Source organism: Triplophysa rosa, linkage group LG7 (genome assembly GCF_024868665.1).
Source record: "Triplophysa rosa linkage group LG7, Trosa_1v2, whole genome shotgun sequence".
Taxonomy (NCBI): Eukaryota; Metazoa; Chordata; class Actinopteri; order Cypriniformes; family Nemacheilidae; genus Triplophysa; species Triplophysa rosa.
Window position 1 is genome coordinate 8111661 of NC_079896.1, and position 22399 is coordinate 8134059.

Below are 22399 nucleotides of genomic sequence, written 5' to 3' on the forward strand. Positions count from 1 at the left end.
TGGATAAATCTGGTTATTTCTAATAATGTGCCCCTAATGTTGTATAACGGTTGTGTGTGTGTGTGTGTGTGTGTGTGTGTAGACTGTACCTGCAGTTCTGTACGGAGCTCTAAGTTTACAAGCGACAAAGTTTTAACTAGTCACTTTGCTGTGTATTAAAATTCAGCACAGTGTAAATCTCATGTATTAGCTGTCCAAGCCCAAGAGAACTACGATGCTATCGCCTACATGTGACTGACAGCACGCCGTGAGAAAATCAAGTGCCAAGTTCAATAGTGCTTCAGTAAAGGCCAAGCCCAAACACAGGCAGCCGACTATAAACTACATTCCATATTAAAAGCTGGATTCTGTTAGCTTTGTTTACTCAGTCATCATTTAAGCTTTAAAGTCGGTCCACAGGGCTCTACTGCTGTACAGTANCATGTTCTGGAAATGTCAAAAAAGTACTGATGTCAACCAAATTTAACAGTGAGTTTACCTGTAAATGTACTTTTGTTTGATTTACATCAAATAAATAACATTAATATTAGTCATGGCACATTGGGGACATGAGTTAAAAGTTTCCTATTTCAGATTAAACACAACCTTAAGTGAGTAAATCAAAAATTTTCATGCGAACACAACACAACTCAGCAATTCATCTGTCTGCGTGTGTTATGGGGGGTACTTCAGGACCCAGGAGAAGGCGGCATGACATCTTTTCTCATAACAGCGGTACCAGAAGAAACAAGCTAAACGGAGTTTCAAACTCATCATATCACATCATTTAATGGAAAATGAATAGAAATGATGGGTCTGTATAAAGAAATATGAAGTAAATGTGTATCAGTATACTGCATCTAAATTTCCACAAATGTGCACATTTTTGGATTAAAGTCCTGATTAGGGAAGCACTGTCATCACAAACCCACAGGAGCAGACGTGAATAAATAGCTATGTCTCGCGTTTTTTTTTTATCCGAATGTCAAAACTCCTGTCTCCTGATTTACTCTAAAAATAAAGCGCTATATCCATAAAGGCAACTTGACAACAGTGAGCATTCGCATGGACGCCTTAAAGGTACAGTAGCAAACTGAATCGAATTGTAAAGCTTTGAGAATAAGAACAAATGCCTATATAAAACATACAATGACTGATTATGATGTTTTTTATCATAAAAAAGATCTGATGAATCCTTTTGTGGTCTCAAGACAAACATATTAGCTTTGAAGCCATCTAGTTTATTTGTTAGTGCATCGAACACTCTTTCTCTTCAAAATACTCCAATAATAATATTGATGACTCATCTTGCACCACACAGGTTTTCGTCCAATCAAACACTCTCTAAATTAATAATGTCTTGAGAATCTGAGCAAAGATTTTAACGGTCTTTAACCGCTGAGCAAAGCAAGATATGAGTCCTTTAAAGAACATGAAGCAAAGTCAGAGTTTACTGGCAGCCATTAGGTATCCTTGTCAACAGTTGTTAAGTGCCACCATATTAATAAACACGTGGGATTTCAAGTCTTTGCACTCACAGAACACTTAGTGCCCCTGCCACAGATGCACTTGTCCCCACAGAGGGCATGGTCTAAGATAAATTACTGATTGTACCGGAGTCATAAAAGCACCTTATTAGAATTCAAAGCAGCGCGATGCAGAAACGCCTCCACCTCCAGCTTCCATTACTTTATACGTCTGGACAAAACTAACGCACTAACTGCCCTGCAGCTCCAGCCACATTAGCTCCAACTGCATTACCCTCCACTGCTGATGACAACCACTAAAGACATACACCATAAAAAAATGGAAAAGCCTGAGGCCTAAGAACATGAAAAGATTAAGAACGAAATCAAATGAGAGTTAGCTCATTGTCTTGTTCACAGCCACTCATGTGTGACTCGCGTCTCTCTAAAACATTTACAGTGAAAAGTTGCTAATCACATAATTTACTGCCATGTTAAAAAAAACTATTCAATAGGATACATTTGAATAAAATATAAGCACTTGAAATATAAATACAAACTTGAAATATAATACAAACAGGCCCACTGTACAATCTGTTGGAATAGAAGTCTGCAAGCGTTTTTATATAAGGACATTTTCACAACCTCCCCCAGAAAATGATTTGTTGCTGCTAACCCTTATAAACACCAAATGCCCACTTTAAAAAAGCGGCCTGACATTCTGTTCATTGGACACGAACCAGCTCTCTGAATGTGTGAAGAAAGAAAAGCAAAAGTGAACTCTTCCTTTCAATATAACTAGAAGAAACATGCGACAAAGCTTTCAGAAATAACAATGGATCATTTAAGCAACGAATGGACATTTTTGTAGAAAATTCGAATGTTTAGGCCAGCATAATCTGAATGCACATGTCTGGTAAGTTTTATAATAAAAAGAAATCGTCTTATTTCATTGGTGCTCACAAAACAGATCTGGTCCCATTTCTTCCCATAGGACCAAATGCATTGATCATCTGGCAAAGTTTCATGTCTACCTTGTATAGCAAGATATCAGTTATTAAAAGCTTGAAACTTGAGTTTAAACAATTCTTTAAATAAATGAAAGAATTACTTTTTTCAGTTAAACACAAAGAGAGATCCAAGGCCTCCATCACTAGGAGGCCTTGGATCATTGCAACCAGAGCAACTCCAAAAATAGAGTCAAAAATTAAAATAATTAAACTTTCTGTAATTCACATATTCAAATGTACATTTCTTTCACAGTTTACATTTCTCCTTTTTTCTCATCTCAACACTCCTATTTTATCCAATGAAATATCAATGAATATATCAATCAAACATTAATCTCAAGATAAAGTCATACAATAATAGATTCCTTCTTAAAACTCACAGATTATTTAAACTTTCCTAACTCAAACAATCTAAAAAGTCCAGTTATTCAGAAAAAAATGACATTTTCAAATGAGCCAACAAAATATTTATTTTAAAGTAACAGCGTGTTATTGTACAGTACATAGACATCTCACCGTGACATAAAAATGAACCACTGATAAATTTAGATCTATTAGTTTCAGAAGTCAAAAATGTTAAGATGATGTTTCAAACTATAACAACAACAAAAATGTACCAACCCCCAAGCCATCTTACACTGTGACTTCTCTGCCACCTAGTGCTTACCAAACTAACTTCAACAAGACCTTCTCCAATAAACCTTTCCCCTGATCTCTCATCTCCGATTTGCATGGAGAGCTGTAGACAATAATGAAAATGTGTGTAAATGGAAATTACAGAATCGCACTGGGTTACCTGCATCAGTGCGTGGCTGCGCGAGTACAGAGCAGCGAAGACAGGGGCCGGGACCTCCTCACTTCCTAATGTTGAGGGTCCATCAAACACGCACTCCAGAGACTCTACCTGGAGAGGGCACGTAGCTCAGGTGGTAAATATGGGTACTGAAACCACACTCACAAACACACAGATACCAAAATATACGTGCCCACAAGCAGCTGTTGAATGAGTTTGATGCATGTTGAGCCCTTCAATGAAACAACCCATGCAGCTACGAAACACAGAACACAAATGCTTCACTAAGCAACAAACTGCTAGCACACAACTGGAGTTGTGTGGCAGAAGCACATTATAAAAATGGCGTCATTTCCATTGAGAGTGCTGAGACAGATAGATCACAAAGTGCTTATCTGTGCTTACTGGATGGTATATGACATACTGTACAATAAGTGTGTATAGACTGTAAAAGTGTAATATTTAGGGCAGCTTCATCTAAAAGATTAAACTATTTATTAACCGTGTTAAAAATATTGAATGCATTTACAGTAACACATTTCAATAAAAAGGCCAACTGCTTAGCAACAAAACAAAAACAACTATACTGGCTCTTGCTCAGATTTCACCCACTTTTGATGAAGACTTTTCACTTGTTTTTTTTTGTTGTTGTTTTTAAATCACACCTTGATGGTATTTTTAGGATACTCTTTTATATGGAATATAGTAATAGAAAAACCATCAAAGCTTAACCCCACCAACAATAACAGGAACTCACAATGAATAAAGTTTTGGGAGATTTTGTTTCGAGTCCACACCCTGAAGCACTCTCAATCCCCTCCCTATGGATTACAATAAATCTAATCTACTAATTATGTGAACCAACAACTGTTTATCAAAAAAAGCAAAAAATAATAATAATCTTAAAATAATTTTTAAAAGTGGATTTCTGGGTTATATACCTGAGACCACTGGTGAAAAGACTTTTATTTTGAACTTTTCCTATTCATTCATTTATTTAATTATTTATATTATATTCTCACACCTTATTTAATCAGTTAAGCAATTTAAGTGATAATTCAATAGATATTATTGTTTATTTTTTACAATAGACAGATCTTCCTTTTCCTAAATGAATATAGTGAATTTAAATCTTGCATGGACTTCAAATCTGTGTAAAACATAATAATCCAGGTTATTGCAGCATGATCTGAGATCTGAGTATATTGTGTGCCATTCAATAAGATGTGACCTTTTGCACAAACAAGTGAACATTTTACCGCTTTACATGAAGAGTTAATTTGCCTAAACAGAACTCTGTTTTTTTCCATTCTCAAAAATCATGTTTTTTATCCATTCAGGGTGTTACCTTGTTTTTATTGTGTTTAATTGTATATTTTTATACTGCAGTTTGATTGATATTACTTTGAATACACAATACAAAACATGATTTTTGCAAATGAACGGTTTAAAGGAGAAGTGATTTCTAACCAAAAATGTGTTATTTACCTATTTGATTTGTGACCTCAGAAAGAGCATGAATTCTACATATTTCTTTTTCATGACATTTGAAATTTACATTTTTCTCCTGGGACAGATTAAATTTTTAATTCCATGTTTTAAATGTAATCTCAGTCTTTTGGACTCCATTGTATGTTTCTAGGCCATTAATCATGATTAATTAAATCTATTGACAGCCCTAAATGTTAATTTATCCATCCGCATACATGTGTAATAAAACATAACCCACTTTTCTTTCCCTAACAAAGTAACAATTTATTCATCCTTTCTTTTATTCATCAGTATCCATATATTTGTGGGCCTTTGCAGGTATGCAAGCCAGTCACAGGACGCTACAACTGTGGGACATGGGGAGCCACAAGATGCCATCTCCATCTGTGCTAATAGCCCAAGCCAACCATGCAGGGATTCATCCCACAATCCCATAATCGCAAGAGCTTAAACAAGCTACATGCTCAATGGAATATCAAATAAAACATTTCGATGATCCTTAATCAATATCACATTATTTATAGTGCATGTGCTTTAGGAGATGTCGTCAAGCTGTGTGCCACTGAACCGAAAGGTTAAACAATCCATTACTCTGGATGGGAGCATCCCCGCCGGGTCTTGACTGCCAGTAGAGAGTTCTGTAAATAGAAACCTGACCAGAGGCATGTGGCTCATGAGTCGTGTGCTACAGAAAGAGTGCAGACATGTTAGCATCATTTGGGGCAGAGAATGCGTAGAGCGGTATCAGATTGAAGGGAGAATTGATCGATACCGACAATTTAATACGCAGTATTAATGCAATATGAAATCTCAAAAAGAAGTTTGATCATTACAACAAACGTGACATCACCAAAACAGCATCACCTTTTCAAATATATTTTTTTTAATATTTAAATGCTTTCTCCTATCCGAGCTTACTGTAATTTTCCTTTATAGGTTGATATTCCTGAAAAATGTAAACACAGTGGCTCTAACCAACCCGACACAGCTTGGGCAGGATATTTTATTCAACTTCATTATTATTATTATTATTTTGCAATTCTGTTTGATGATGCTGGTGCCACAAAAATAGCCCTTCAAGTGGAAATGATTCTTTCATTACAAACAACAACCACAAGGTGGTGTAAGACTGCTGCATTCACCAAAAAGGACAGAAACAGATCCTATGATCGGCCCGATTTAAATTAAGTTGTTATGAATTGTCATCAAACTACCCAGGGGTGTTTCAGTAGATGACATGCTAACATAATTTGATTTTAAAAAGCAAAATTATCTAATTGTATAGTTTGTGGTATGATGCACGCAATCGTTTAACGTAGCCAATACTGTCTGAGATTCAGAGAGAAAAGAGAGCGAGAGCATCAGCCGGGCGAGCAGCCAGAGCACCATCAGCCTAGAGCACATGGACTGATTTAAGAGAAATGCAGGCTCATAGTGATGTCAGAGCATGTGTGTGTGTGTGTGTGTGGACGGAGAGCATTAGCTTGTGCTCTGCACAGCTGAGGCTGATCGGAGGTGACAGGCGGGGCTTGTCAGGCGCTGCTCTGTCGGCATGCAGAGAGCTTCTCTGATCTGAACCCAGCATTGCTCCTCAAACATCAGCACTGCTCACTCTGTGCTCCAGATTCTGGCTTTGTAAAACTGTCACATTATTTGCAGGGTATTTGTTTTGAATGCCAACCAGTTTTTTCATTAATGATAAAGAACAGTCCTGGTTTGATGCAAAACTACATATTAAAAACAATAATGATAACATACATTTATAAGCATCCACACCAATGAAAGATAATGATCATTCTTAGCTTGCCACGGCAATTTCCATTTTTAAACTCGTGAGCCCTTTAAATTTCAATCGATTTTGATTGGCTGTCAAAGAATTGCTTGACAAAGAGTGGAACATAACTCAGTGGTCTCGAGATGCATTTGAACTGCTTTTTACCCAATCCTTAGTTTGGTGGGAGAGTCTTTTAACAAAAAGTGTTGGTTTTCACTTAGGCCTGCATACATAACGCAACCACAGAAATGCACCAAAAACTACGCAGATTTTAGCATAATTCATAAACATGTTTTATTAAATCTTTTGGGGAATGTGAGAATGGTTTCAGTTACCGAAGGCTAATTCACACTGATCGGATAAACGGCAAGTCAGTGGCTCTTGGCATTTACCGGATTCAGTATGAATTTAACTTAGTCACCATAAATTCAAAATTTGCTATTCTTTTTTTATGCAATATTGTACCATTTTAATAAATGATTTCTCTTCTTCAAATTCATGTGTACTCATAATATTTAATCAAAAATGTAAACCTCCCCCGAAAAGAGTTCTCTTCCTATCAAGAGTTATGTCAGAGGGCGGGGCTACTGCATTAGTGACTTGTTTCTGCCCCCTCCCCTCGAGCAACAAGTCGCTGAAAACATTCAAATCTCTCTCTATTTTGCTACCAACGATCCAGTCAGTTCCCGGTAGACGAAATCAAATCCCGTCTACATTTTCTTCTCATTTTAGAAACGGTTTCACTCGGATATAAATCACGATAAGGAAAAAAAAACGCAATGTTTTATGCCGACTTTAAGTATACGATATTCTGATTCCTGGTTTATCATATTCATGATTTCTTGGCGAATTCTGCAGATCTCCTCCCAAAATCAGTGAAGAAATTTGTAAAAAGATTTTGTGTACAGTAGGTCTTACATACATTAGTAAAAGTAAAAAAAACAAAATGTTTCTTGTCAACGTTAGATTGTAAACCGAATCATTTACATCTAAAATAGTGAGTGTGAACACTAAATTAAGCTACTAAATACATAATCGGACTAATCTTTCTCTAACTCACAGTTCACTCCGCATTAATATTAAATAAGTGCTGTCTGACTACTGTACAGCAGTAGAGCCCTGTGGACCGACTTTAAAGCTTAAATGATGACTGAGTAAACAAAGCTAACAGAATCCAGCTTTTAATATGGAATGTAGTTTATAGTCGGCTGCCTGTGTTTGGGCTTGGCTTTTACTGAAGCACTATTGAACTTGGCACTTGATTTTCTCACGGCGAGCTGTCAGTCACATGTAGGCGATAGCATCGTAGTTCTCTTGGGTTTGGACAGCTAATACATGAGATTTACACTGTGCTGAATTTTGTGTGTGTGTGTTCATGTTTGTATATCTCGGTGGGGACCTAAACCTGAATACACACCAACACATGGGGACTCGTGTCACCGTGGGGACCAAAATTGAGGTCCCCACGGGCAAAAAAGCTTATAAATTGTACAGAACAATATTTTTTACAAATCTAAAAACGCAAAAAGTGTTCTATGATCTTTAGGTTTAGGGATAGGGTTAGGGATAGGGGATAGAATATACAGTTTGTACAGTATAAAAACATTACGCCTATGGACTGTCCCCACGGGGATAGTCAACCAAAGCCTGTGTGTGTGTGTGTGTGTGTGTGTGTGTGTCATGTTTGTATATCCCGTGCTAAATAAATTGTACAGGACCAATTTGTCCCCAATTAAAAACGCAAATACGAAATGTTCTATGATCTTTAGGTTTAGGGATAGGGGTTAGGGATAGGGGATAGAATATACAGTTTTACAGTATAAAAACATTACGCCGACTGTCCCCACGGGGATAGTCAACACCAAAGCGTGTGTGTGTGTGTGTGCGTGTGCGTGTGTGTGTGTGTGTGTGTGTGTGTGTGTGTGTGTGTGTGTGTTGTTCTGTGTGTGTGTGTGTGTGTGTGTGTGCTGTGTGTGATGTTGTGCCGTGCGCTTCGTGTTGTGTGTGTGTGTGTGCGCTTGTAAACATGACACATGATGGAGATTCTATCACACACTACATTTTTGCATGTTTACAGAGTACACACAGGATAGATGACATGCAGCACAGAAATGCATCAGAGAGCCAAAAGAACGGCGGAATATTTTACCTTCATTGGAGAGATGTGCGAATGGGAGACGTAGCCGTGTACACTCTCAATTTGTGAGATGTTCTTCTCCGATACCTGTACAAGCTCAGGAGGACGTCCATCCCCCGGCATGTGAGGAGAGCTGTGCTCTGGAGGCGATGTGGTATCTTCATCCTGATATCTATATTTCTGAAAAAGAGAAGAGAGGGTGTGTTAAACCAAGATTAAACACATGCTTATAAAGCATTCATGATAAGCCCATTGTAGGCCTATCTACCGTATAAGCGACTGGAGGTTGTATGTTCAGTGAGAGGTAGAAATTAAAATACAGTTATCAGGATCTCAAAGCCAGTTTATATACTGTACATCAAGTATTGCAAATAAATCATACTAAGCAGTGTTTCCCATTCATTAATTAGACTATGGCGGCCCACCATGCAAAATAAAGCCCCGCCCTACATTTTTTCACATTTCAGAAGCCATGTCACTTGGATATTCGTCACGAATCACGATACGGAAAAGAAGTCAATCGCAACTTCCGTCTCATGGTGACTTTAAAATAAAAAAAAGCGCTCATAACACAACATCACATTGATCAGAATCAGAATCAGAAAGAGCTTTATTTCCAAGTGTGTTTGCACATACAAGGAATTTGTTTTGGTGACAGGAGCATCCAGTACACAGAAACAGCAACAACAGTACACAGAGACCATAACACAATAGAATACAGTACACAGATGATTTAAATAAGGGCCTATGGGCATAAAAAATTAAGAAATACAATACAATAAACATAAGATAAAGATATGAGGAGAGTAACGGCAGTAAAGGCTGTGCGCTGCATGAGACAAACAAGTAATACCTATAACCAAAATCCCCTCATATATCCGCTCTTCAATGTAAATGTATGGTGATTTTGTTAGACGATGTCGCGTTTATAAATCAGGATTTTAGCCGCAGTTAAAGTAACAGCTGCTCGGATTAAACACGAGATGTTATTGGGTCGTGTTTAGTCAATATTTTATACTCGTTTTATGTCTGACAACAGGACAGATCATTTGTGAAAATAGCATTCAGTTGTGTTTAAATACAATAAAATGTGATCATAGAGTAGAAGCGAAACAGATTTCAAGTGCCAAAACTAGGCCAAACACGACATGATGACGTCAAATATGCTAATTAGCGTGTGACGTCATCAGCGCCACAGTCTCTGTGGGAAACACTGCTAAGGATGGGGAAAGTCACTGCGTAAACGGGTCAGGGATCACCGGTATAGAGGAATTCTGTGCTGTTTTCTTTATAGCACCTTGGAATTATTCCTGCATAATGGAATTTCACAGAAACAGCCTCTCCCTGTTTCGGCTTGACAAGAAAGTCCCTGTCTTGACTGTTAGCCCCGCAAAGCCAAGGTGGAAAAACTGGCAAATACGTATTCGTTTAGATATGAAGTGACATCCATGTAAACAGACCGATCAGCACAATAAGTTCAAATATGGCTGCATGCTCAGGACTAGTTGTCTATTCGTGTTTCATCACGCAAGAACAAGTAAGATTTAATGTATCAATCTGTCACCGTATTTGAACTTCAATGCAACAATTTATAAATAATGAAAAAAGTGAACGTCACATTATATACAGATGTGGTAGGGGTGGCATGATGATAAATTATACAATTCTTTTCATATTTGGGTAAATTACTCCTTTAACAGGCCACTGCTTTCCTAAATAAGAAAATAAAGCTAAAAAGACTATCTTAAACTAAATATATAAAATAAAATATAAAAATATCCGTTTTACACTATATTACATAGACCATTTGAAAGATGTAAACAACAAGAAGCACTTCCTGTTTCAGATTTTCTACACTACACAAACTTTAAAATACAACCAACAAAATGATTAAAACTGAATTTGAAATCTTTAAGACTTAATTATATACGTAAAATAAACTAATAAATATGAACCAGTGTTGTTTACTTCTTGCAAAATTGTCTATAAAAGTATTTCAATTAGGGCTGTCAAACGATTAGGGATGGGTATCGTTAAGATTTTTAAGGTATTACTACTCTTACTTTTGGATATAAAAAGAAACAAATTAGGAACAGAATTAACATAGCTTTATTTGAATTACCGTAATTAACAATAAATAAATCATTCAAAATAAATAAAATAAACAATTTACAACAAAAGAAATTATATTTTTCATAAATTCTTCCTTAATCCTTCGGGCATCAAGAGATGAACTAGATTGGGCTAAGCAGTCAAAAACAGTGCATCTCTCGGTCTGTACATGATGCACTTTTGACAGGTGCTTTGACAGATTACTTGTGTTTCCACCCTTACACACAAAGGTTTTGTTGCACTTGTGGCAACGAGCATTGTCACTGTCAGCATCAACTTTTGTGAAGTGTAACCACACTTTTGAACGTTTAGTTCTCTCCGCCATCGTCGCGAATTAAAAGCGTCTTTCTTCTGTGAGCTGTTCGTGTGTGTGCGCGCTGTGTAGCACAGAAAACAAGCCCTCATAAAAGTTTAAATCAAGCACTTGTGAAGAAATCTGTAAGTACTTCAAATCCATTTCTCTCTAGACCTCACTGCTCGGATGGGGAGCACTGTTTTAAATGAGCCAGACACCCCGTATCCCAACCTCCGCACACCAGTCACAGTCGACCCCAATCTGCCATGTCTGTATCTGAAATAGTGCTGTTACTTTCTTAACAGGCAACACAAGTTATTCAAGCAGTGCCTTTTATGTACACATATCCATCTTGCCCAGCTACCTTCTTGACCCCAATCCGTATGCCTCTATGGCATTCCTGCGATATAGGTTAGGAAATTCGAACATAAGTCTTGAGGGTTGAAAATGGGGACAGGCTTCTTGTAAAAGGTAGTTGCCCAAAAAAGTGGGACAAGCTCTAATTTGGGGTTTATTTTGGTTGGGTGTGAAACGTCACTGCACTACAGGAGGTAAATGAATCCTCTGAAGCTAAGAACGCATGAAGTTAACAGTGCCAGTACAAAAAAAAACATATTTTGCTCTGTTCCAAAACCTCCAAGGGAACATTTTAGACATTATAGGAGAACGGAAGGCCTGTTCCAAACAATAGTTTGCAGAAACATGCAGCTTTAACCTTATAATATACTTGTTTCAGCATTGCATTAGTCGCAAAATAAGACAATCCTGTTGTCCTGTGACTCAACTGAAAGCACGTGAAAGATCGCAAATGCTCGATTTTCAGATACTACAAATACTGATAGATGTATAGATTGAATGCTTAAATACAAAGCATTTGTCAAATGCGTAAATGTAAATCCCAGAATGCATTTCGACAAGCTGAGGAATTTTTTTTATTTAAAATGATGTACATGTTGAAGAATAAAAATTTTAATCACTTAAAATTATTCCTTACATTCTGTAGAAAACAAAAGCAGCCTAATGGTCCAAATGTTATGACCCAAAATAGTGAAAACAAAATTTATTTTGCAGTAAAAATGGCTGTTCAACGATTAATCGCGATTAATCAGATCCAGAATAAAAGTTTGTTTTTACATAAAATACAGTATATCTGTGTACTGTGCATATTTATTTTCAATTTATAAACACATGCACTGTTTGTGTATGTGTTGATAAATACAAAATTAATATGCACAGTGCACAGACGTATTATTATAAACGCAAACTATTTTGGATGCGATTAATCGCGATTTATCGTTTGACAGCCTTTTTATTGGATCACATCAGCATTACTGCAAACTCCAGTTCACACTCATGAAACATGTTTAGACACCAAAACTTTTTTATTGTGGTTAGTCAGTTATATTAAAATGAAGAGAAATGTTCTACTTTTAACCTTTTCTAACCAAAACACTGTAGACTGTGTGACAGCAACTCAAAAGTTTAAAAACTGACTTTTCGCCACAAAGGCGGTGAGAATCAAAAGGTGAGTGTGAACTCCAAGCCACTGCTGGGAATGAAAAGAACAGACGTGTAGTACTTCTGGAGATGTTATTACACCGATGAGTGCCTCACAGTCGCTGCCGCTGTGGGACCAGCTTGCCGGGATAATGAGCTGCTCGGCTGGATCGACGCTCTCGCTCTGCGCTGGTCGGTTCAATCCAAGCTTCTATTCGTAAAACCTCATAAATGCATAGAGATCACTCATCCAGTTATTCAACTAAGGAGGACGTGTTTTCATGGAGCTGACACAGAGAAAAACGGATGCTTGTCAGGCAATGCCACAGCCCTGGAGCGAGGTGAGCCCTGAGAGGTGGAGAATCCGATTTGATGGATGTCGTAAAGGTTCTTAAAGAGTTGGAGGAGAGCCGTGCCTGCTCCTCACTCCCTATTTCTGACTCGGGTCTAGTTGTGCTGCTGTAAAGATGTCAGCTCCTGTCTGTCTATCTTGCAGGAAACATACCCAAGTCCAGAGCTCTGTAAACACCGCACTTCACCTTGAGCTCTGTAACCTGGCTGTGCTCTTCCTCCACTGCTGCCAAAACAACCTGCGTACTCACTCCACATGACAAGAGCCAAGCATCATTTGCATGATACAGCATAATCTGGAATGCAGATTTATGAGGTCTGACACATTCACCTCAGAGGAACCACACAGAAAAGGTGTTGCTGGGAACCCAATTGTGTGGCTTGTTAGATGAAAGGTACATTTTTCTTAAACTTTCTGCTTGACAATATATTTTTGTAGTTTCCAGTACTAATATCTAAATATATTGCTTTAAACATACTGTAGATATTTGTAATGGAAAACGACAAGAAATCACTTTTTTACAGTGAACAATTATGATTTCACTGAAGATTTTACATAAACAGCCTCTTCATTTATAAACTGAATAATTGCTACATTTGCCTAGAAACCGCAGACCCATTTGAGAGATTTTAATCCATTTATAAAACCATTGAAGTTTCCAGTTAACAGCCTTTCTATGTATGGAAGTGCTTTTTTGTCAAGAGTTTGGGCACAATTGAGAGCAACCGGGCTAAATGCGAGTACACCCTAAAACTTCAATCAAATTGGCTTGTCATTTCTATGTACTAAATGTTTTTACATTACTTCAACTCATTACTTCAACAATATGCATGCGCAAAAGATGCGAAATGTGAATCGCCCCTAATGCTGGCTTCACACCAACTGCAAACAAACACACTCCACGCACTTTGTTACTCGCAGGAAAAGTTCGTTATTTTCACATGAGTGACACGATCTGACAAATATGTCCAACCTTCGCGAAGACAAGATTGACGCGCGTTCGTGGCAATCGCGTCGCCTTATTAGCATCACTCGCACCGCCTGCTGTTTGCGCCTGCCTGAGTTTGCGTCTATACGCGTCTATGCATTGACTTTGTATGTAATTTACTCGCGCAAAACGCTTAATTCGCGTTTGGTGTGAACCCAGTGTAAGAAGTTCATTTTTTGCTGTGTATTCTGCTTGGCTCTACTGCAGTGAACAGTTCAACAAATCGCATGCTTGCATTTACATGCATGCTATTGGCCAGTCCCTGCAGTCCCTGTCAGTCAAAATGGCCTTTTGGGCGGGCCTTAAATTTAAAGCGACCAGAACTTCAGTATGAATCTGTGGCATGCCTTTTACTCATAGGAAATGCATAAATAATGTTCTCATAGGTGGTAGTTTTAAAGAAGAACCCTATTTGCAATTCAAGTAGTATTTTTAACATTTTCGGTAGAAAAAACCCCCCACAATTTTTATATCGCAAAATTTGAATAAAGCCGCTGCAAAATTAAGTATTTTTGGCCGCAGAAATCACAAAAATCTCCGCAAAATCCGCTTTCATCCAAAACAACTCAGGGCGCATTCAATATACAGCAGCATACGTTTGATCGATGTGTTTGTTCCTCCGGAGATTTGGCCTCCTGTCTCTCTAGAAAATATTACGTCCCTCCCTTACCCACAGCTTTCCCCATGCAAAACCTAAAATTAAACTTTCAAAGCACATTGCAAATTTAATAATGAAGAACAGTGCCAAATTACACAAATTTGATTCAAAATATCTATATAAAAGCAGGTAGGTGAAAAAGAAGATAACATAGTTTTGCACATATTGAAAATTGCAGATTATTATACAGTTGGACAATCAGAAAGCATCCAAATACTTAATGGAGCCACTTTATAAGTTCTGCGAAATAGCACAGAAGCAATGACAGATCGGAAGTACGAATCATAAAGCACAAAACAAGCACAAATTTTGGTTTTGCACTTCAAAACAGAAAACGGCTGGCTGTTCCTTGGCATCTCTCCCATGAGACGACTATAATTAACTATCAGGAAGCCAGCTGTAGTTCCTTTATGAGACAACTCTGTATCAATTTGACCATTCAAAGCGGACGAGACGCGAAAAAGAGCCACAAGGGAAAAATCAAACAAGATAGCTTGTCAGCATAATCAGCATAATTTGGAAATGTGCAAAGACGAGCAGCACGCCGAGATAAACAGCAGGATTTCTGATATAAGCAGAGTTTTTATCGCTCTACAGCAATTGTCCTCCTTTACATTTGCATTTATGCATATGGTAGACGCTTTTATCTAAACTGACTTTCAGTATAATAGGCTCAAGGTGTACATTTTTATCAGTATGTGTGTTCCCTGCAAATCAAACCCACAGACTTAAGACTTAAAAGCATCCGTAACCTTTCCATTTATGTATCCTTGCTACATCACACAAACTCGGGGCAGCGCAAGTAGTTTTACACCTTTCATAAGATTACCTCCGCCGCTAAAGGTTTATCAAGACAGAGGTGTGACATTCTAACAGACCTCTCTGAATGATTAATGAATGATGCTAATGTGAGCGCATGTTGAACTGCCTTCACGGTTTACTTACTTAAAGTAAAGTGCTCGGTTTCATCATTTAAAACATAAAATCACCTTGTCTTATCCAGAATAGATCTATCAGTAACTACTTTAGCTTACAAAACGGATAAATAGATGTGCTGTCTCAGTTTGTAAAAGTATACTGCTGCTCAACAGTCCCATCATTTAAAGTTGGTCATTTAAAGTCACTTTCCAACAATCAAAAAACAACCTCACAAGTGACTGCTTTCAAACGCTCTACATAGGGAACAACTTTGCACACCTTAAACATCACTCCCTATGTACTGTAAAGGAGACACAAATCCAAATCAACAGCACTGGACTATTGGCGAGTTTCAGAAAAAGCTCTTTTATTTGCGTCGCTATTTCCCCCTACAGCGATGCTGGGATCAAAGTTTGTCCCATTTTTCTGCAAAATCAATAATCAAGCTGAAGGATTTTTAGAACAATACTTCCCAAAGCTCATTATCATGTGATCTGGCATGTACAGATGTATCCAAAACCCTAAATGTACAAATGTGAACTATAACTTTAACAGCAACCTTAAATAATCTACACCGTGCTAAATTCTCTCCATTTTTAAAGGAACAGTTTATCCAAAAATACAAATTCTCATTTATTCACCCTCACTGCATTTAAATTTTTTTTTTTTTCAGGGGAACACAAAAGTTATTTTAAGTAGTTTTGCGTCCACACAATGGATGTCAATGGGGTGCAATCTTATTTAGTTACCAATGTTCTTCAAAATATCTTCTTTTGAAAGTCATACAGTTTTGGAATGACATGAGGGTCAGTAAATGTCAAACTGTTTCATCATTGCATTACAGTCACACTTATTAGTAGACGACAGCTGTCAAAAGCTGATCTGTTAAATAGAACAGAATAGTTTTATACTGTTTCCCATTTGGATAGGCACAGCGGTTACGATTTAAGGGCACATTAACAGCTCATGGCAAAAACAGCAGGTGGGGAAAGTGAGAAGAATGGGAATGACACTAAACCATAATAAACAGCGCAGTGGGACAACAGCAAACAAGCTGTCCACAGCATACTAACCCAATCAATTTACAGTATCTGCAGACCTGAGAGAGACCGGTATGAAACATCCATCTGCTGACCTTTACATATGGACTGCTGACCTCTGTAACTGCCAACATGCTGATCAGAAGCATGGAAATGAACTCTACGGTGATGACCTGCATTTGCCCCCACACTTAGTAAGGGGAAAGACAGGGGAAGGACAATTTGAACAGCTTGAAATTCATTGATGGGCTACATTAGCATTGATCTGAGTCCAGACGCCGGAACAATGAAAACTAAAGAAAGGCAAGAAAGACTTAACATGGAGCGAATTATGCACAACCACTAACTGAACCGCACTTTTATGAATTCCAGAAAAATATCTAAGTGATAATGCATGTAAATAATCCATAAATATTTAATGCTTTTTTAATTAAATAAATGTGACCATCCAGCTAAAGAAATGTGTGAAACATTTAGAATATGGATTGTAATTTATTTCAAGTTCTTTAAATAATTTCGTTTTTCAGTTTTCTTTTTACTAAGGTAATAAAAACATAACGCTTCATTATACCGTATATGGTCTTTATACAGCTCTGAAGACATTATGTATATATTGCATTTCGGTAAATAGATACGCCAAAAAACACACTAAGCTATAAAATTTAACTTAAAATAGAATATAAAACTATTTGATGGACTAAGACCATCCATTACATTACGACAGGTTTACATGAAGATATGGCAGACTCTCTCACACTTCACAGGTTCTTCTAATATTTAACTACAACAGTATTATAGCATTGGACCCAGTTTTACCTGCAAGATAGTCGTGTTACAGGTCTCAAAAGAGGTTTTTGCACTTAAGCTTAAATAGATGGTTTTGTAAATTGGCAAGAAGTTTTGAGTTTTTAATATTTTTTGCATGTTTTCATGGTACAATGAACTCACATAGCCAAAATCAATAACAATTTGATTCTTTGTGTTATGAACTCTCCAAGCTCAAGATCTGCTGCACGCCACCTTTCTAGCACTCCGAGTTTATTGGTAGAAGCTGCAGTTTATTGATTATAGTAATCCTCCAGTGACTCTTCCGATCTGATCTTTATGTGCGTCTTCTGCTACATAAACACAACACAACGCTCATATTCACCTCATTTCAGAAACTGCTGGTTTAGCTGTGCCTTATGTTTGGAGAAAATCTGCAGAACCAAGCAAACAACATGCCCAAAAACACAGTTCCAATTCAAACCTTACGTAATATTTAATAAATGCTGACATGACCTAAATTAAAGCAATAATAAAGATGTGTGAATATAGGTAGCCTAAATGTATATTTAACTAATGCTGCTACTCAAATAAATAGGGCTGTTAAACGATCAATCGTGATTAATCCAGAATAAAAGTTTGTGTTTACATCATTTATGTGCACTGAGCATATTCATTTTGTATTTATAAACACATACACATACACGGATATATTTAGGAAATATTTGCATGTATATATTTCTATTTATATAATTTAAATCATAAACATGTATTGTTTTTTTAAATATGTACTATGTGTATGTGTTTATAAATACAAAGAAATATGCAAAGTGCACAGACATTTATTACGTAAACACAAACTTTTTTATCCTGGATGCAATTAATCGTGATTAATCGTTAAACAGCCCTACAAATAAACAGTACAAAAAATTATCTTGAGAATCAAAATGCTGTAGGATAATAAGAATTTGTTTTATAAAATTTAACTAGAACTACCTTTTTCCCTAGTTCAGTAGCATATTGTTGTATTTCTTGTTTGAAGCATAAAAGTATGGGGGAAATGATTTCAAACAAAGTCATTTATGTAATGTTGCTTCCTCAGTATATGTGTCTTGCTGTGAGAAACTTTGGATTTTTTACTGAAAAGCCACCAAAATATGTGGTACATACAGAAAGCAATAATGAACCCAAAATAAACTCCATAATGGTAAGCACTAGCGCAAATCTACTGCAAAAGGCCTATCCAGAAACTAATAAAAGAGCCATCTGTGGGGACAAAGTGGCCAATCCGGACAGAGACCTCCGGATATTTCCAGCGAAAAATGAAGCATATCAAAAAGTCAGAGCTTTCTGTGTGGCAAGCACATCCCGGCAGGATTTAATCAATGTTATGCAAAGTAGCGTTCAGATGAGGATCAGAGAGACTGGTGGGGCTTCCTCTGAAAGAGATGAAATGCACAGGGACTATCCGAGGAAGGATGTATGAGGTTTAATTATCAATGTGGAGTCTTGGGTATCGGACTTCTTTCACATTCCGGATTTCAGACAGGCATCAAGACAGGCTTGGTGACAGTGTGGACAGAACCGTATTATTCAAACAATCTTTAGTCCCCTTCCCACAGACCTACTCTGAATTTCATCTCTTCAGCACTACACAAACCCACCAGATACCACAGAAGCGCACCTTTAAATCATTTACTCACCCATTTACTCATCATTTCAAACATGTATGACTTTCTTCCTCAGAACACAAAAGAAGATATTTTGAAGAATGTTGGTAACCAAAGAACCCTGGCCCCCATTGACTTTCACTGTACGGACACAAAGCCACAGAAACATTTCTCAAAATATCTTCTTTTTTGTTTTACAGAAGAAACATTCACATACAGGTTTTAAATGACATGAGGGTGAATAAAATATGGAAGAATTTTTATTTTGGGTGAACTATCACCAAGTCTTAAAGAAACGGATGTCGTCGGCTCACCTCAGAACATCTGTGGATATAAGGCTGACAAGTAATTTGGCGAAACTAAAACCTGTGCTTGAGATATCATGCTATTTTTGAGATATATCAGAGTTTGATAAGATAACTATATTACTGAACACAGCAGGATGTTTCTTGTCAGTTTTTATCCTCTAAACCAGTTCACTCTGTTAATGAGACACATTAATGAGCAATGAAATTAAATTTACATGAATAAGAAAATACGTCTTATCTTCATTGTAAGAACTCTTCGTTTTACTTATTCATTATTGGGAATTTCTTCATCCTGTAAACTGGCAAGAAAAATGCTTTACCTGAATATAAAACAATACGTCTTCCTGGATTAATCTTTTAAAGGCATATTCACCCTAAAAATGAAAATTTTGTCATAATTGACATGCCCTCTTTTCATTTCAAACCTGTATGGTTTATTTTCTTCAACAAAATCACAAAAATGAAGATATTCTGAAAAATGCTGGTTACAGAAAACCGTTGGTCCCCATTGACTTACATTGGTTTTGTGTTACAATAGAAGTAAATGGGGACCAACGGTTTTTGGTCACCATCATTCTTCAAAATATCTTCTTTTGCGTTTTGCAGAGGAAAGAAAGTCACACAGGTTTAAAATGACAAGAGGGTGAGTAAATGACAACAGAATTTTCCTTTATAGGTGATCTATTCCTTTAAAGACAACATTTATATTTTGACATACTCAGTCAAATCATGCATTCAGTTCAATAATATCAATAATCAAATAATGTAAACGGTGTAATGTGCTTTTGTCCGTGCTTCTTCTACATGGCACATGGGTCTTTTCTCTACATCCTCTGTAATGCTAGGAGACTTCTATTCATTATTAGCTAATGAGGGCTTCCCCAAGACCTCTGAACTCACGCCTGGAGAACGGGTCAGCTCCAAAGGCAAGACGTTTTCGTGGTCTGGTCCGCCAGTGCAGGCACAAAGTGACAAGCCATAATCACTATGCTCTCCTCAAGGCTGTGTAGATGAAGACAGCTAAGCAAGGCTAACCAACGAGACGTGAAATTAGGAGAAACGCTAGCTTTTTTCTCAGCGTCCTAATCACAGAGAGTAGATGTAATTGGGAATGCCGTCTAAGATTCCCAGAGGACCAGGCTGTTATGTAATGAAAGAACTTGCCATCCCAATCTGTACTAAAAAAATGAATAGAAGAGGAATCCCGGGCCTCGCACGGACTGAGATTTATACCAGAGTTTGCGTTGGTTGGAGAAATAGATCATTTTTAATTCAAACTGAAATAATTCACTTCAACGTCAACAGCTAACAGAACCCAAGCAATCTCTGAGGAAGCTCTTCTGGTCTTGTTGAGTTTCATTTTGTCTAAATGAGACTGGACAAATGGAGACTGTGAGACTTCTAAACATAACCACGCACAAATATCAGGAACACATGCAAGGAGTGGATCGTTGCCATGAGAGTGCAACCTGGAGCATATGTTCAGCCCATAACCCGCTAAAGGTGTCATCAACAAAACTATTCTCAGTATGAGATGACAATTAGCAGGTCTAAGTCCAAATCTGTCAGTTATGTTTTTGTTTTTTTTAATGTTCAACTAATGAATTAAACAGCATTCCCTACCTTGCATCCGAACATAAGTGAGATGGTGCTGTTGGTGCATGCTACTTTACAGTGGCACAACATTGGGGAAAAGCAATCCAAGTTTTTGATGCTGGGAGACATTCTCTTTGCGCCCGGGCACTTCAATCCATCAGCGATTGAGGTGCCGGCCAACCGCTTGCAAGAGCGCTGCCCGCTGCCTGCTCTTGACGTGCACCCTCATTTCTCGGCTCGGTCCGTGGCAGGCGGCGATATGATGCCTTCATCCAGCAAGCCCTTGTCAATCGAGTCCCAACTCCTCGTCCTATCTCTACGCTTGACTCGACTCGGTCGGCCCGACAGCTCAGAAAGAGATCTGTACTTCAGGGAGCTCTTGGAGAGCCATGCTGCCTACCGTGACCGTGGGGTGTTGCAGTGGGAGGAGGAAGAGGAGGGTTAGAGGGCAGCGGGGTCTTGTGTCAAAACGCGAGGGACTGTCTGCTCTGCCGCCACATGCGATCCACCTGCTGCAGAGGAACCGTTTCCATGACTTTCCACTCGGAGGAAAGAGGAGAAGCCTCGGACGCTCTCCCGCGCAGCAACTATCCAAACAAGACGCGGCGGAGAGAGAGGAGAGGTAAGCAGACCGGAGGGGGAGGGGCGAGCAGCAGCGTTGAGCTTATTACACAGTTCACTAGAGAGAAACTGAAGAGTTGTTGAGCCGAACGTTGCGGAGAGTGGACGAGGGGGTAAAAATGGATGGGACGGTTCCGAGCTGAAACGGGATGCAAAGACGGCTTTTGGACAAGAGAGGAAAGAGTACACCGATTCAAAGTCTTCGAGTGCGTCTTTGGGGGTAGGGGTGTTGAAATACAGTATTCGAAGTATTGCAGTATTTAACCTCATGAGACTATTGGTGTGTCAAAAGCTGGTATTTCAAGTTACATTTTTCATTTGAAATCGAACGGAAAAGGGATATTGATCAGGCAGGTCCGTGGAAGGTGAAAGGTATTATAAAATTGGGTCAATTTTTGAAATATAACATTTTCATTCAATAATTGAAAACTACTTTTTTTTATAAAACTGTGGCAAGGATCAAAGTTCAATGCAGACGGCAATAATAAGTGAATACACAGAGATGTTAGAGGAACAGTTCACCCAAAAACAAATAAATTGTTATCATTTACTCTCCCTCTTGACATTTGAAACCCTGTATGGCTTTCTTTCTCTCGCTCAACACAAAAGAAGATAATTTGAAGAACGTTGGTAACAGAAAACCATTGCAAACTTGCATTGGTTTTGTGTCCATACAATAGAAGTCAATGGGGAGTTTTTGATTACCAACATTCTTCAAAATATCTTCTTTTGTGTTCTGCAGAAGAAAGTCTTACAGTTTTGAAATGACAAGAGGGGGAGTAAATAATGACAGATTTTTTATTTTTGGGTGAGCTATACCTTTTAGAACTATTATTTATATCACATTTAGTTATTATTATCTTGATTAATGCATCCCGCCATGAGAGTTGCGATTTTGTGTTGCATGTCAAGTTAAAAATAGTCCATTT

The 22399-nt window shown here is 37.9% G+C and overlaps 1 protein-coding gene across 20 annotated transcripts in view; it reads right to left on the reverse strand.

Moving 5' to 3' along the window:
- dlg1a (discs large MAGUK scaffold protein 1a) overlaps window positions 1-22399 on the reverse strand; it is a 110081-nt gene that overhangs the window by 66570 nt on the left and 21112 nt on the right. For 18 of the 20 annotated variants that reach the window (XR_008963275.1, XR_008963276.1, XR_008963274.1 and 15 more), the window contains one exon: window positions 8663-8830. Coding sequence is in view for 17 of the 20 variants with exons in the window: in XM_057338638.1 (XP_057194621.1) it covers window positions 8663-8830 (168 nt within the window). In the remaining 3 variants the exon portion in view is untranslated. Of the gene's footprint in view, window positions 1-8662; window positions 8831-20876; window positions 21391-22399 lie in introns of those variants that run through there. The other 2 variants (XM_057338644.1, XM_057338649.1) reach the window with 2 other exon arrangements.